The sequence below is a fragment of the Sinocyclocheilus grahami genome, unplaced genomic scaffold (assembly GCF_001515645.1).
Source record: "Sinocyclocheilus grahami isolate Dianchi unplaced genomic scaffold, SAMN03320097.WGS_v1.1 scaffold2304.1, whole genome shotgun sequence".
NCBI lineage: Eukaryota > Metazoa > Chordata > Actinopteri > Cypriniformes > Cyprinidae > Sinocyclocheilus > Sinocyclocheilus grahami.
This window is the reverse complement of record NW_015507483.1, coordinates 27,122-43,016: the sequence shown is the minus strand read 5'-3', so window position 1 is coordinate 43,016 and position 15,895 is coordinate 27,122. Positions and strand designations below refer to the sequence as shown.

At 41.9% G+C, this 15,895-nt stretch overlaps 1 protein-coding gene across 1 annotated transcript in view; it reads right to left on the bottom strand.

Moving 5' to 3' along the window:
* The window catches only part of LOC107574671 (adenylate cyclase type 2-like), a gene marked incomplete at its 3' end in the record, with an annotated part of 53,445 nt that overhangs the window by 22,485 nt on the left and 15,065 nt on the right, over window positions 1-15,895 (bottom strand). The window contains exon 2 of the mRNA XM_016261108.1: window positions 11,315-11,512. Within this exon, the coding sequence (XP_016116594.1) occupies window positions 11,315-11,512 (198 nt within the window). The remainder of the gene's footprint in view (window positions 1-11,314; window positions 11,513-15,895) is intronic.

Genomic DNA, 15,895 nt, shown 5'->3' with positions numbered 1-15,895 from the left:
TTTGGTTAGCAGACACATATTTTCTTAGCATGCTGACCACAGTCTGATTCGTCCGTTCCACTTGACGCGAAGAAATTGGATGGTGACTGATGTGCAGTTGTGCTTGTACTCCCAGGATTTTCCAAATCTGCTGCATGATCTCAGCTGTGAAATGGGTGCCTCTGTCTGAGTTGACTCTCAGCGGCAGCCCGAACCTGGAGAAGATGTGATTCATCAGGAGGTATGCTGTAGTTTGAGCAGTGTCATTGGGTGCTGAGAGGCATTCTACCCACTTTGTGAACTAGCACACGACTGTGAGGAAATACTTGTTGCCTCTTGTTGACCTGGGTAAGGGTCCAACCCAGTCAATTTGAAGGTCTGACCAAGGAAATGTGACTCCGCTGTGCTGCAGTGGGGCTCTGTGGTTTGGGTTCGCCGGTTGGAATTGGCAGCAAACAAGGCATCCTTTCACGTACTCTGCCACATCTTGCTGCATGCCGGGCCAGTATGCCACTTGTTTTAGTGTCTCACAGGTGGCTCTTGTGCCGTGGTGTCCCGCACATGGTGCGTCGTGAGCATACATCAGCATCACCCCCCTTTGGCAGTGTGGCACCACAAGCCTTGGTGCAGTGAGGTCATCAGGGGCATAAAACAAGATGTTGTTTATCACACGCAGCATGTGTGTTAGGTGGTATAGGCGTTTGAGGCTTGGGGCAGCAGCAAGTTCATCTGGTGTGATGGGGTGGCTGGAGGGGTCAGTGAGGTGGTGAAGAATAGTTTTGATGGAGGAGTCAGAGGCTTGCATGTCAGCAATGTAATTTGTGGAGATTTGAGGAGCCAGCGTAAGCAGCTGTGAGGTGGGCATTGTGGTGGGTTGAGTGTGTTTGCTACGGGTTATGGCTGCCACGTTAAGGGTGGTTGGGGGGTTGGTGGAGACCATAACTCGCCGTGTAGTGGACCTGCTTTGGCTAGGGCATCCGTTTGGTCGTTTAGGTCCTTGTCTGGACCAGGTTACTTCGAGTGTCCTTTCACTTTCTTCCAGTAGACGACCATATCATGTTCACTTGTGATGTTGTCGCATGCCTGGAACAGGTGTTGGTGTTTAACTGGTTTGTTGTTTGCTGTCTTGAAACCATTTTGCTTCCAGCCTGGAAGATGGCATGTGAAGCCAAGTCTGGCATAGTTGGAGTCTGTGCAGATGAGCAGTTCTCTGATGTTATGGGTCGATGCTATCTGCAGGGTTATGAGAATAGCCGCTATCTCAGCATAATGTGATGATTGTGGACCCAGCTTGAAGTATTGTGGTGGGCAAGGTCGATCATTTAGTCAGATAACACCAGCACCTGCCTTTAGGATGCCCTCGTGGTTGTAGGAACATCCATCGACGTATGCTGTGGGCATGCCTTGGCAGACATTCTTGTCAAAATACCTTTGGCAGGTAGGTGGCAGTAGTTGGGGCCTTTCTGCTTCTACGATCTCAGTCGGTGTGTCATCGGAGCAGCTTTGGCAGATTGCCAGGCCGTTACCCAGCGCCGACTTGTGATTTTGAGCATATCGTGTTTCTACTTTGCGCCCCTGGAGGGCCATTAGCCATGTGGCTATGTGTGCATTTGTGACCACACCGTCGCGGATGGGCTGGCTGTTGAGAAATGTGACAGGCTGGTGACAAGTATCTATGATCACTTTCTGTGCTCCAATGTGGTTGGAGAATACAGTACAGAGCAGGGCTTTCTCACAGTCTGAGTATTTGCACTCTGGGGGAAGAAGAGTCTTGCTGGCATATGCGACCACTCTTTTGTCCTGGTCATGCCGTTGGTATATACCAGCGCTGAGGCAGTGGCTGGAGAATCCAGCGTCCAAATAGAACTCCTTCTGTGGGTCTGGGTACGCCAGACATGGAGCAATGCACAGATGTCGTTTTAGCTCATTCATGGCATTTTGCTGATCGTCTGTCCAGACGAAGGGGCAGTCCTTTTTCAGAAGGGCAGTCAGAGGGCATGCAATGTCTGAGTAGTTCTCAATGAACTGCCTTGAATAGTTGCACACGCCTAGAAAACTTCGGCGTTCTGGGACATTGGCAGGTGGTTTAATGTTCTGAATGGCCTGGATGTGACTGGTTTGTGGCTCAATACCCCGTGATCCAATGAGTAGGCCCACGTAGTTGACCTTGGTTTTGCACCATTGTCCTTTGTGGAGGGCCATCTTGGCACCGGCGGTGGTCAGTTGGTGCAGGACGTGGTCAATTTCTTTCAGGTGATCGGTCACTGTCGTGTGTTTCATCAGAAGGTCGTTAACATAGATTAAGTTCCCTCTTACCCTGGCATCCGGGCATGCTTTGTTGAGGAAGATGTTAAATTCAGCTGGTGAGTTGGCATAGCCGAATGGGCACCTGGTGAAGGTGTATGCCGATTACAAAAGGTGAAAGCCAGCTTGTGTTGGTCATCTGGATGCAATGGTATAGTCCAAAATCCTAAGGCCACATCAAGAGTTGAGAAGATTGTGGCTCCTCTGATTCTTGGTATCTCCTGTTCCAGCTGGGTCATAGGCCATCGCAACAATGGCACCTGTTGGTTCAGTTTCCTATAGTCGATGGTTTGCCGCCACTTGCCGTTTGATTTGAGGACAGGCCAGATGGGGGCAGAGTAGGTGCTGTTACACAGACGAATGACACCCTTCTCAAGCATAGAGTTGATGATCTCCTGTACGGGTTCGTACGATTCAAGGGGGATCTTGTATTGCTTGACAAGCAATTGGGAGCCTTTAGGTGCGTTGGGACATGCACAACATGGAGGTTAGTGAGGTCACAATCTAAAGAGTCCTTGTCAAATGATTCCTTGTATTTGTAAAGGACTTGACGGAGTTTGTGGCGGTCTGCATCCTCCTGTATGGCATCAGCATCTTTCAGAATTTGCTGGACTTGTGTCTCAAAACCTGGGTATGGCTCTTCTGTCATTACTTCCTCTGTGCCGTGGGCAGTCAGAGCTGCGGTCACGCTGTCATTCATGCAGGTGGAGTGGTTAGAGACTGTATACATGGCAAAGTATTGGTCTTCTGTTAGCTCTGTTCTACACACCTGCTCCTTGACCACTGGCATGACTGAGGTTATGGTGATGATCTTGAAGGGTGCTGTTGATACTGTGTGGCCTGAGCTTCCTTCTGGAATCATTGAATCTGAGATGGGTCCAATTATTGGTAGAATTAGTTCAAAGTCATGAAAGTCATAGCTCACTAGCCAACCCAGACGGTACGCCTTAGGCACTCTGACATCCGTTGCCGTGCAGTTATTGAACAAGATGTAGACTGCCCGAGATGTCACTTCAACGAGGGGCGTGACTTCCAAAGTGAGGCCCAGTTCCCCACATTCGGGTGAAGGTTGGAAGAAGCCAAGGGTGTGGCTGAGACCTTGGCCGCTTCGCAGGTTGAGTCAAACAGCGGCCCCTTTGGTGTAAGCTGGTACTATAGTCTCTTGTTCGTTGATTACCGTGCAGGCCTCAGGGATGGTTTGGCCTGACAGGAGGTTCTCGAGGTTGACAGGAACAGTGGGTGACTGTGAGGTCATTGGAGCCCATATCACTTCAGGGATCCTGTCCACGTGAGCCCTGAGGCGAATCAGAATGTCCTCTCCGATGTAGACATCATGCAGTGTGTCTGGAAAGACCAGGAAGTAATGGGTTAGACACCTGTCATTCCACCTCAAGTTCAGGGCACAGGTGCCCTTGGCAGTCACCATAGCTGATGGACAGGGATTCAAGGGGAATCGTGTGCGCTTGTTAGGAAAAGGAATGTTCGTTGTGTGCTGTTTGAGAGCATTGAACTGTGAGAGGCTGATGGCTGAATTGTCTGCCCACAGTGCTAGTATGGGGTCTGTTGTTGTGACATCATTCAGTTGTAAGCCCCCCTTAACCTGGTATGTGTCTTTGAGTCTAGAGTCTTTGGCTAGCTGGAAAGTACAGAGCAGCGACCTTGAACCTCGCTCTTGGGCCGAGACTATGGCTGGCGGCGAGATTTTCCGCGACCTTTGTGACCTGGCAGTCTGTCTGGGGTGATCTTGGTGACTGAGGAGGCAGAGGTTCTCGCACTTGAGCCCAGATTTTCAGTTGTTTAAAATCTAACAATGGCTCAAAGCGGTCTTGCAGGTCTTTGCCAATGAGGAGAGGATTTGTGTCCAATGAAGAAATGTACACAGGGTGCACTAAGCTCATAGGGCCGATGGTCAGGTGAATTGGAGCTACCTGTTGAAATTGGACCTCATCTTGGCTGTAGGATTGCACATTCAGCACACACCTCTGATACTTCAGAGTTCGATTCTGTCTCTTGGCTTCACTTTGAAGTCTGTCAAAAAGTTGGCTTGACATTAAAGTGAGGTCAGCTCCAGTGTCCACCAGGGCCTCCAGTCTCACCCAATTTTCCAATGTGATGGCCAGGTAGAGTTTTTTGGCCACCCCCCTTTCGATTAGGTTCCCTAGGAGTCTTGGCACTGGGGCTTGTGTGGTGACTGGCAAGCAGTCAGAGCTGGTCTTGTGTGGCTCGTCAGGGAGGCAGACCACCAAAATCGCACTTTCGGGTACTTTCGGGTACCTCCTGGCTGGAGATGTGTTGCGGGATGTTGGCTGGTTCTGGTTGTTCCACAGTCAGCTGAGGTGGTTGAGTGATGTCACCACTAGGTGATGTGATATCTGGTTCTGTGGTTGACAGTGGATTAGCAGTGACCTGGTTGGGAGGTTCATGTTGAGGGGACTCTGAGTGGGCGTTGGGGTCAGATCTAATGCTTAGTCACAACTGATCTGACTCATCCCTTTTCTCTCCCTTGTGGTGCTTATTCTGGAGGAGTTCCTTTAAAAGTCTCATGATCTCTGCTGATTCAGATGTAGATTCCTTGTTCTGTTCTGTGGATGGTTTATATTTGGGCTTGTCCAGGGCCTGTTGAGAGGGGTTCTGCTGCTGGCAGTCTGAGCTTGATGCTTGTGTCTGTGAGTGTCGGTTCCCCTTGGGCCGTCTCTTGGCTTCCCATGTGGCTCCACCCCTTCGGCTGAGGGGTGGTTGTGACATGTCCCAGGATCTCTCGGGGCGTTCATACTGGTGCTTCGGATGGGCACCACCATGGCCATGCTGCTCTCTGCTGGCTGGGAAGGATCTCTTGGGGCGCACATACTGGTGCTTCGGATGGGCACCACCATGGCCATGATGCTCTCTGCTGGCTGGGAAGGATCTTGACATTGTGTTGACAGGTTTGTCATTGTGGCTTGGCTCGGCGCCCTCTAGAGCAAGTTCTGAACTCTGATTGGTGACAGGATAGATTGTGGGGGTTTTTCCTGTCTTTTCAGAAGCAGTCCTTTGTTTGGCATAGGCCTTATGGGCCAGCTGTTGGGTGGACATAGTCTGTGGGCAAGCCAGAACCCCCAAGTGGTGACGCACTGTTGGGTGCAGGTTCCAGAGGAACAGAATTTTGAAGATGAAATCCTGTTCCTTTCCTGGCTCGTTTCGTGCTCCGAAGTAGGCCTGTCTGAGCCTTTTGTAGTAAGCCTGTGTGGTTTCCTGTCTGCCCTGTTTAAGGTCCATGGCAGTAATCAGTCCTTGCTCTGACTCTGGGTCAGAGAACTCCTTAATCAAAGCCTGCTGCAGTTGCTGGTAATCCACTTTGACCGTGGCTGCCGGTCTAGAAAGCTCCTCACCTCACGGCTGGCGGTGATCCTGAGCAGAAGTGAGCACGAGTCTGTCTCGTGTGGTAACATTGGCAACAGTTTGCAAGTGAAAGTCAAGGTCTTTTAAGTGGGCGTGTACATCGTGGCCTCCTGCAGGGTTTGAAGTGAAAGTGGGAATGTTTCTAGCCAGCTTATCCAATTCTTTAGGTGACACGCCGTGACTGGAAGACAGCCTTTGGAAAGGCTCCCACCCCCTTGCTGCTGCTGGGGGTTCTGGGATGCTGGGAGGTGATGTCTTGAGCAGTGGGCTCTCACCTCCCTTTCGAACTGGGAATCCTTGACTAGGAGGTATCAATCTAAGGCTTTCTGGAGTCTCTCTACTTCCTCCTGCAGCTCTGGGTCCTTTTCGTCTGCCGTCCTGTGCTGGTGCTGAGTCTCCGATGTTAACTGGTCCAGTTGACTTTGAGCAAACAACAGGTTTCTCTGAGCCTCCTCAGCCTGGAGCTTCAGTGCTGCTGCTTCCTGTTCCATGAGGGAGATGCTTGCTTCCCCCAACTTTGCCTGAGCGAGGAGGTTGTGGGCTAGTGGCCCGATGATCTTGGTGAGATCTTTGTGGCTGTAGTCCTGTGTCGGATCATGTGACATCAGGGCGCTCAGGTTGTCGTCGAGCTGTTCCCGGCTCAGAGAGACAGCACAAAAGGCCAATACAAGTCCTTGCAGCGTTAGCAGGCTGCAATTATAGTAATTATATGTTCTATGCACGGTCTGTTTGATGAGTACAAACAGTTAGCAGAGTGTAGACCAGACACCTGTTATCTCGGCCGTGAATGGCAAGGTGTGTCTAATTGTTGTGGGAGGCACCAGAAAGGATCTAACTAAGATTGTTGACAGCGTGATCGTCTAAAGACTTTGGCAGCTTGGGTCGTCAATTTATTACTCAGCCTTCCCTGATGATTCTCAAAGGTTCGGTCTCTAGGCAAACAAAACAGAACAAAATGAAAAACAAACAAACCAACAAATCAGAACACAGAGATATAGAGGAGAGAGCAGGTTTAAGTATTTCACTGCTGTTAGGGGTTATGACAGGGCCTACCGAATAGAGGGCGCTTCTGGGTCATAACATCTAGTGTGTCAGCCTTGCTTGGATAGCAGGAGCAGGCTAATTACCTTTCAGATTGAGGAGAAACCTGATTTTGGGGTTTCGCTAGCTGAATGGGTTAGTATTCTATGGGCTAAGCTTAGTGATGGATTGAGGTTATCCAGTCGGGATGCCGTGGCATCTCACTGTGATCCGCCGTAAAGGCAACTGTCGCTTCACTAACTAAGCACTAGTGGGAGTGCTACCTATAGGTAAACACAAATGGTTAGAATACAGATATTAACTTTAAATTTAAATTCAAACACTGTTTAAATTAAATTTAAATAAGTGAGTTGTAAAGTGAGCGAGAAGAGGGGGAGAGAAACCTGATTAAAATGAAAAAAGGAACAAAACAAAATAAAATTATAAACAGGAAAGACAATAAAGTAAAAACAAAACTAATACTAAAATAAAAAAATAAAACGGCGGGTAACTGGCGAGAATGATAATGACTAAAGAAGCAGAAGGGAAATTAAAATAAAACAAATTGGAGTACAAAGTCGACCTAGTTGAGAATGCCCACAAGGGGGAGTGGGTGAGCCCACACAAGGTGAAATCAGGAAGGTAAAGGAGGAGTTCAAGAAGTGTTAGATACTTAAACAGCCTGCCCTCTAGCATTAGTTTAAGGTACGGTGCCTTAACTCCAATGCTTAAAACTGATAGCGTTTAGTGTGAGACTACTCTCATTCTAACAGAATTTACATTTACATTCCAATCAGTTTACTGGCTCGCAGTGTTCTTATGATCAGATCTGCATTAGACACGCATTAGATAGCTACTCTAATGGTTAAACCAGGGGTAGGCAAGTTCAGCTCCAACCCTGAAAAAAACCTCACCTGCCTATAGCCTTAGTAATCCTGAAGATATTGATTAGCTTGTTCAGGTGTGTCTAATTAGGGTTGGAGCTGAACTCTGCAGGATTGCGGCTCTCTAGGACCGAACTTGCCTACCCCTGGGTTAAACCTAAGGGAGTGAGATCGTAGTTGAATGAAATTGGAATACGCAATGACTTCAATCTAGCGATACAATCAGATAAGGCCTTTAAAAGATGATAAGAGGAACATCGCTCAAATCAATCTTTATCGCAATGCAGGAAGATTTCTTCGTCCCAACAGGCGATTTTGATAATATTAAAATGTACTGTAAAGAGATTTCTTCGTCTTTAGAGAACAATTTTAATATTATGAAATGCAGTTTACTTTAACAATTAACAGTGACTAAATGTTAGCCAAATAGAGGCTGTTAAAATACAGTACTGGAGGTGGCTTTGAACCATCCAATCAAAAGAGTGAGTTCGCGTTGCAACTTGTCTCACTCTAAGCGTGCATAATATAAGAACACAAATAAATTGATACTGAGTTTGCTCACAAACAAAGTTTGAATGTCGCTGCATTCTCCACCAAATCTGTAGCAAATCAGCTCAAAAGGGAACTATTTATGACTAATTATAACTGGTTATGATTAATAATAAATATTTAGATTAGATCTTAGAATTAACTGTAGCAGAATCAATATTACAATTATTTGATCTGTCCGTCCATCGAGCAGACAATATAATCATTTATCAATTCAAGGAAAGATTATTTTCCTGGCCAAAAAAGAATAACTTTCCTTCATACAGTACTAGCATTAACTTAGCATGTAGCAAGGGATCAAACATTCAGTGACTTCGAATCGTGAGCAGCACACAGAGGCAATCAATTGGATTGGATTTAATAAATGAAACTATATCTAACGTATAACTAACTAAGCAAAACCTATATACAGAATGAAGCAAAGTAAGGAAAAGAGACAGAAGAGCAAAAGAATGGCAGTATTTCACATCAATTAACCACAACCTAATGAGAATCCTCAAAGAATCAAAAATCACCTTAAGGGGGCTCAAGCTTAAACACCCATCTAAATAGTTGTAAACGGTTACTTGCATTGGCTTCGATTGCTGAACAAGAGTCCTGATGCGGTAGACAACGGAGGTCCTTGATGAGTTCTTTAGGAGTGAGCTGGAAGTTTTCCTGGTTCTTCTGAAGATAGGGAAGTCCACAGCGGATCAACAAAGTTACTTGAAGATAAAACTGTCGGAAAATCAAACTCAAGAGGAGAGTTTGAGGAGTCTTGGAAAGTGTTGTCTCAAAAGAAAGGGTTTTCTGAGCAAAGATCAGTGCGAGCAAATTACTTTTGAGAGTTCCTATCCACACCCACCTTTTGGGTGGAATAGCCAATACCAGGCATGAATTTTTGAGCGGGAGAAGTTTTCTTTGTCTCCCTTTATGGTCCATTTGCATGTTTATGGCCGGTCTGGAGGATTGGTGCAGTTTTACCCAAAATATGGTACAAATAGTATGATGCATTTCACGATCCCATAGTGTACATCATTGTTTGAGGAATAAAGAGCAGCTCATTTTGATACCAAGAACGAAACATCTAGAATATCTTAAAGCAGAGATACACTCATATACCTGAATATAAGCATTGAGAGTCTAACTAATACAAATAAAGAGTTGTAACTAGGCTAATACAATAGGGAAACATACAAACAACACATGCATATACCAGATACAATTGTAACTGATTAATTATTGTCTAAATAAAGAAAAGGTCTATATGTGTATGTGTTGTGTATTGTGTGTATGGTGTAGTTTTGCAGGTCAGCCAGGCCCATTGGCGCCTGACCAAATTGGTCATTTACTTCTCTTTGGAAACTGTTTGAAGTCAGATGGGGAGATGATAGTGGTAGACTGCTTAGCATCTCCTTGATAGTAAGGGGAACCATTTGACAATTTAGCACCCATATAAATGTAGAATCTGTGGCCAGGACTGTAATTTATATGCAAATGTCAAAGGCTAAAAGGGGTCTCTTAAGCCATAAAACCCAAACGATCGTACATGATCCTACACAGACACTAATATATACTAATATATATTTAGGTTACTAAATTAATATAATTGTTTGATAATACTTGTTAAAATTAATATAATATAATATAATATAAAAATTTATACTTTTGACCCCTCTCGCCCCCCCCTTCTATATATATATATTTCTGTCATGCAAACTCTCAGAGGGATTGGTATGGTAATGGACATGACAATGTTAATGTATTTGGTCTTGGCGGAATAGATCTGCTACGCTGCTGCTGCTGTGGCAGAGCAAGTACCGAGACTTGCTACTGCCAATACATCCACATATACATATACAGCCTAATTTGCATAAAGAATGTTCAATACTCACAGCACTACATCAGTGATAGCTAAGCTGAATTGCACATGGTTGGTGAATTTGACAGTTTTGCAGAAATATTTTGTGAAAAGTGGAGCATTTGCTGTATAGAGGATTCAGATGGTGTTTATGTATTGAGAACTGCCCTATCTGCTCTTAATCTGGAACCAAGCAGAGATATTGACTAACACAGGAAGTCATCCCTCCTTACACGTCTGACATTAGCCTTGTTTGTCTTTCACCATATGTTACCTACTCCAGAGATACAATATGTCAGTGACAAACATTGGGTCTTATTTTAAAACAGCAAACCATTAGCTGCTTATATTCTCCATTTAAAGATTTTTATTAAATTTGACTTAATAAATGGCAGTCGGTTTATTTATTGATCGATTTATTTTATTAGATTTTTCCTTGAAGAGTAAATTAGTCATCTGTAATAGGAATGTGCAGAATAGCTAGGCTAGACTTCTGATTACTATCTGAATTCCCAGGTCTAGTCATACATTTGCAGCATTTTGATTAATGTTGAACGCAATTATCCTCACTGAACTTGCAGGTCAAACATGCGGGTGGCTCAGCTGTGATGGGACTAGCACACATTTACTTTATATAATCAACGTGAGAGAGGGAAGAGAAAGCTGTATAATTCGGATCTTATAGTAGAAGTCTGTAAAATGCTTATGTCAAGTAAAATTTTTACACCTTTACACCTGACATAATAATGCGCTGAACAAGGTTCAATTTCGTCATGCATTTGGACAGGTTGAAAATTCAAACACAATAAACGTCTGATGGATTATAATTGCTTGGAAAATCTAGTACAAAGAAACTTACTACTTATCACTTATTACTGACTTGCCACTATTACTGATCACAGTTTCAGAGTCTTCCATGAGAACTGGTATTGGGGTGAAACAGTATCCCTGATGTGAAATTTAATAAATCTAAATAACTTTTTTTCTGTTCTCCACATCCTCCACATAAATATTTTATTTATCTTTCTGGATTTCTTTCATTTTTCAATGAGAATTCACTGGCCTTCTCACTTAATTCTGGTATGGAGGCCTGTCTTCACAGGAAAGCAACTGTCTTGATAAATGCTAAATTGACTAGTAAAGGTGACTCTGAACAACAATTCCGTTTACTCGGGACTGTCCCATACATTAGTGCTCATACACTTTCCTTTTTGGCTAAAGTATTGTGTTATTTCTCCTTCCAGTCATTCTCATTATACTCTTTCCCACTGGTTCTCAAAAATACACCATCTGAGATATATCAGGTAAAAAGCCCATGACTGACAACAACCTTATGTAGCCGATAACACACTAGTCTTACCTGATCCCAGGGACAGATGATTCCTCCAAAAAACATAAAGAGGTAACCCATGGCAACCAGGCAGGCCCAGATCACCAAAGAGAAAACTCGGAGCAGCTTCTTGAAGATGGACTCGATGCAGACCAGAACAAAAATAGTGAGGAAAATTGCCAGCGCAGTGGGGACAGTGATTACAAAGGCGATGTGATCCTCGATATCCTGCAGAGAGATTGCAGTGTTACAAAAATAACTTTAATTGCACCTTCCAACTGCACCTGCATGACAGCCACTGGAAAATAGTTTATCAGATAAACTAGTGACTGCCAATTAACTCAAAGAACCCACAGACTCTTCTGTCAAACTGGGGAACTGAGCAGTGACATTTGCTGGTTGATATAGGTTACACGATGCCCCTGTTACTATTATGCACAGTAGTTATAACAACAAATATAATGTGTAATTATAAGCAGTGCCACAAAATAATTACACATTAAGCATATTGTTATCATTTATTATTATTATAATACACATAACCGTCAGCATTGCACTACACTGCTAGTAACAGTCATTTTGTATGGTAGCACTATTTCATTGTGGTCTCCCTTGGATTAACTGCTTTAGCTTGTATTATTGTCATCAGTAAATTGCTTTAGATCAGGGGTGTCAAACTGAATTCCTGGAGGGCCAGAGCCCTGCAGAGTTTAGATTCAACCCTAATTAAACACACCTGGGCCCGTATTCACAAAACATGTTATCTTACCACTAAGAGTTCTCCTAAATAGCAGTAAAAGGTTTCAACAATTCTTAGTTCCATCTCAAATCAAACACACCATAATTTAATAATCCTGAAATGTTTGGTTTGATTTTGCAGGTGTGTTTGATTTGAGATCGGGCAAAATTATTCAGGATAGAGTTGGCCATCCTTATCCTAAATGAATAAATGTAAATCATTAGGTTTTATTATATGGGAATAAAACAACAATACATGAACATCTAAAGCCATGTCTATAATCCTCAATGCTATTGTCTGGCACAATAATGTAATGTTCTGAATTATCTTAATTTGGTAGTTTTTCTCAGCAATATAGCTAAATCCAATTAACTATGATTCATTTGATTAATCAGCATATCATGTAATTAGTTTGATAAAGTTCAATGGATTGACTGTTTAACCCAAATTTTATATTAAAATATATATTTAAATAATATATGTACAATCAAACAAACAAATACATACATACATCATTATATATATATATATTTTTAATTATTATTATTATTATTTTTTTTAATCTAAAGCAAGGTACAGCAAAGTTACAACGTACTGTAGTAATGTTAGGTAAACGTGCCTCTGATGACATTTTTGCATTCCAAAAACCTAACATTACACATGCATTACAACATACAGTTCCCAGCTGCAATGAAAACAAGTGGAAGTACAATGTGAACAACTTTTATTCCTTTATACAAAAATTATTATCTCTTACTTTTAATTGGCTAAGATATCAAATACACTGCTGGACAATAACCACTAATTTGTATCAAACTATATTTTTCCTGTAGCCTATTTTCCTAATGACAATTTTATGATTGATTTACTGTATATACAACACTTTTTATGCTAAAATATTATTTCCAATTTTTAACACAGAATAAGGCAGAAAATATATTTTATAATTTCTATACTGTTTCATACACTTTATGTATTACCTGGAGATGACTTGAAAAACACACATAAACCATTTATTTTAATATTTTAATTTTATGTTTACTATAATGAAACCATGGTTAATTGTTCTAAAGGTTTTAGCAGTTAAATCTACCACTTTAGTGAAGAAGATCCTAAAGGTTTTAGCAGTTAAATCTACCACTTTAGTGAAGAAGATACCACTTTAGTGAAGAAGATCCTTCTATACTGACAAGTCTTTATGACATTTATGATGTGGATTCTTTGGTAAACCAGTTGCAATACAACACAGGATTTGCAAATAAAGTTTCATAGAAAGATATGAACCCGACAATGTCACAATATATAATTGTGTTAATTTAGACATTGCTGTTTAGTCTATCAGTGACTTGAGTTCTGTACTACCAAAACTCACATTATAATTAATGACACTATCTATACTGCTCAGTGAATCTTTTATTTACATTGTGTTTGCACTGTATAAGATGAAAGTATTTAGATTTTATTATTATTATTATTATTATTATGACAGTTTTAATGTAAAAATTCATAACATACATAAGTGACATAAGTGCACATCAGGAAGCATTGTAAATTAAAATGAAAAACACAGTTATGCAGTCATGACTTCTTTAATGCAGTCCATATTACAGAAAGTATTTAGATTTTATTATTATTATTATTATTATTATGACAGTTTTAATGTAAAAATTCATAACATACATAAGTGCACATCAGGAAGCATTGTAAATTAAAATGAAAAACACAGTTATGCAGTCATGACTTCTTTAATGCAGTCCATATTACTTGTACAGTCATGGCCAAAAGTTTTGGTAGTGACAAATTGTGTTTTGCAAAGTTTGCTGCTTCAGTATTTGTAGATTATTTTTCCACATGTTTCTATGGTATACTGAAAAACAATGATAAGCATAATCATAAGTTTTAAAGGCTTTTGTTGGCAAAAATATATAATGAGTCAATATTTACAGTGTTGATCCTTGTTCTTCATAACCTCTGCAATTCACTCTAGCATGCTGGATATTACCTTCTGGGCCAAATCCTGACTGATGGAGATCCATTCTTGCCTTGTTAGTTCTCGGAGTTGGTCACAATTTGTGGGCTTCTGCTTTTCCTCTCGCCTTTTGAGGACTGACCACAGGTTCTCTTTGGGATTGAGATCCAGGGAGTTGCCTGGCCACGGATCCAAAATTTCAATGTAATGATCTTCGAGCCACTTCTTTATCACTCTTGCTTTGTGACATGGTGCTCCATCATGCTGGAAAATGCACGGATCATCGCCAAGTTGCTCATGGATTGCTGGAAGAAGTCGCTCTTGCAGGAAGTTTTGATACCATTCTTTATTCATGGCAGTGTTTTTGGGCAGAATTATGAGAGAGCACACTCCCTTAGTTGAAAAGCAACCTCACACATGGATGGTCTCAGGATGCTTCACTGTTGGCACAACACAGGACTCATGGTAGCGTTCACCTTTTCTTCTCCGAACAGTCAATTTTCCAGATATCCCAAACAGTCGGAAGGGAGATTCATCAGAGAAAATAACTTTGCACCAGTCTTCTGCTGTCCAATCCTTGTACTTCCTGCAGAATTTCAGACTGTCCTTGACGTTTTTCTTGGAGAGAAGTGGCTTCTTTGCTGCCCTTCTTGACACCAGGCCTTTGTCCAAAAGTATTGGCCTCACTGTGCGTGTAGATGCTCTCAAACAAACCTGCTGCTATTCCTGAGCTCTGCACTGGTGGTGACACATTTCCGTAGCTGACTTTTCAGGTGGAGATGGTCCTGGCACTTGCTGGACACTCTGGGACATCCTGAAGACTTCTTCACTGCAGTTGAACCTCTCTCCTTGAAGATGATTCGGTAAATGGTTCTTTCAGGTGCAATATTCTTTGTAGCAATTTCCTTGCATGTGAGGCCATTTTGATGCAAAGCGATGATGGCTGCATGTGTTTCTTTGGAGGTAACCATTGCTAACAAGAACACAGTGGCTGCATCTGAAATGGCATACTCAATGAGTAGGTACTTAATTTCAAAAAATGTAATTTTAATTTTAATTTAAATCTCCTTTGTTTTCCTCTTTTTCTTGTTGAATTTAACTCTGTTTCATCCCTCAGGCTTATAAATAACAAAAACAACAACAACAACAACAAATGTAATATTTTGATGCATTGATTATGATTAAAGATATTTAACCTTGTCATTGTGCCTTTTTTCTGTGTATATAATCTCATACTATGATGTACGCAAACCCATTATATTTGTTTTCTGCTTTTTGTCATTATGATTGTTCATTGTTAAAGATACAACCATCTTTCCCTGAGCTTGTAATACATAAGATGGACAGGTGCACTAACATCTCATAGCATCAGTAACTCCACAACCCCTACCTAGTACGTTTTCCACAGCGTTTGCAATATTTGTAATATCTGCACAAAGGAGACGTCGATCAGCTGCTAGAAGATCTCGCCTTTGGAGAAGACGGTTAATTTTACACTCGAAAAATGTAAGTATTGCTACTTAAAAATTAAGATCACCCCAGAATGCATTGCTAGCCCACCCCAACACTTATGAAATAATAATGATAAATGCTGACCAATAATTAATATTATATATATATATATATATATAGTAAAACAAGCAAAATGTAATTTGTTTTGTCATATGCCATAGCTATGCATGAATGCACACTAGAGTAGACAAATGCAGGCAAGGGGAATACATCTCAATTTTCAGTCAAGTAATGAATCGATGCATAAGTTAATGAAACAATTATATTTTACTTAGTGACAACAACAGGAAACATGAATAAATGAGTAAAAGAATAAATAAAAGTAACCATAACATTAAATAAATACAAGTCACCGACACATGAAACAAAGCTTTATTCAAACATTGTTCTA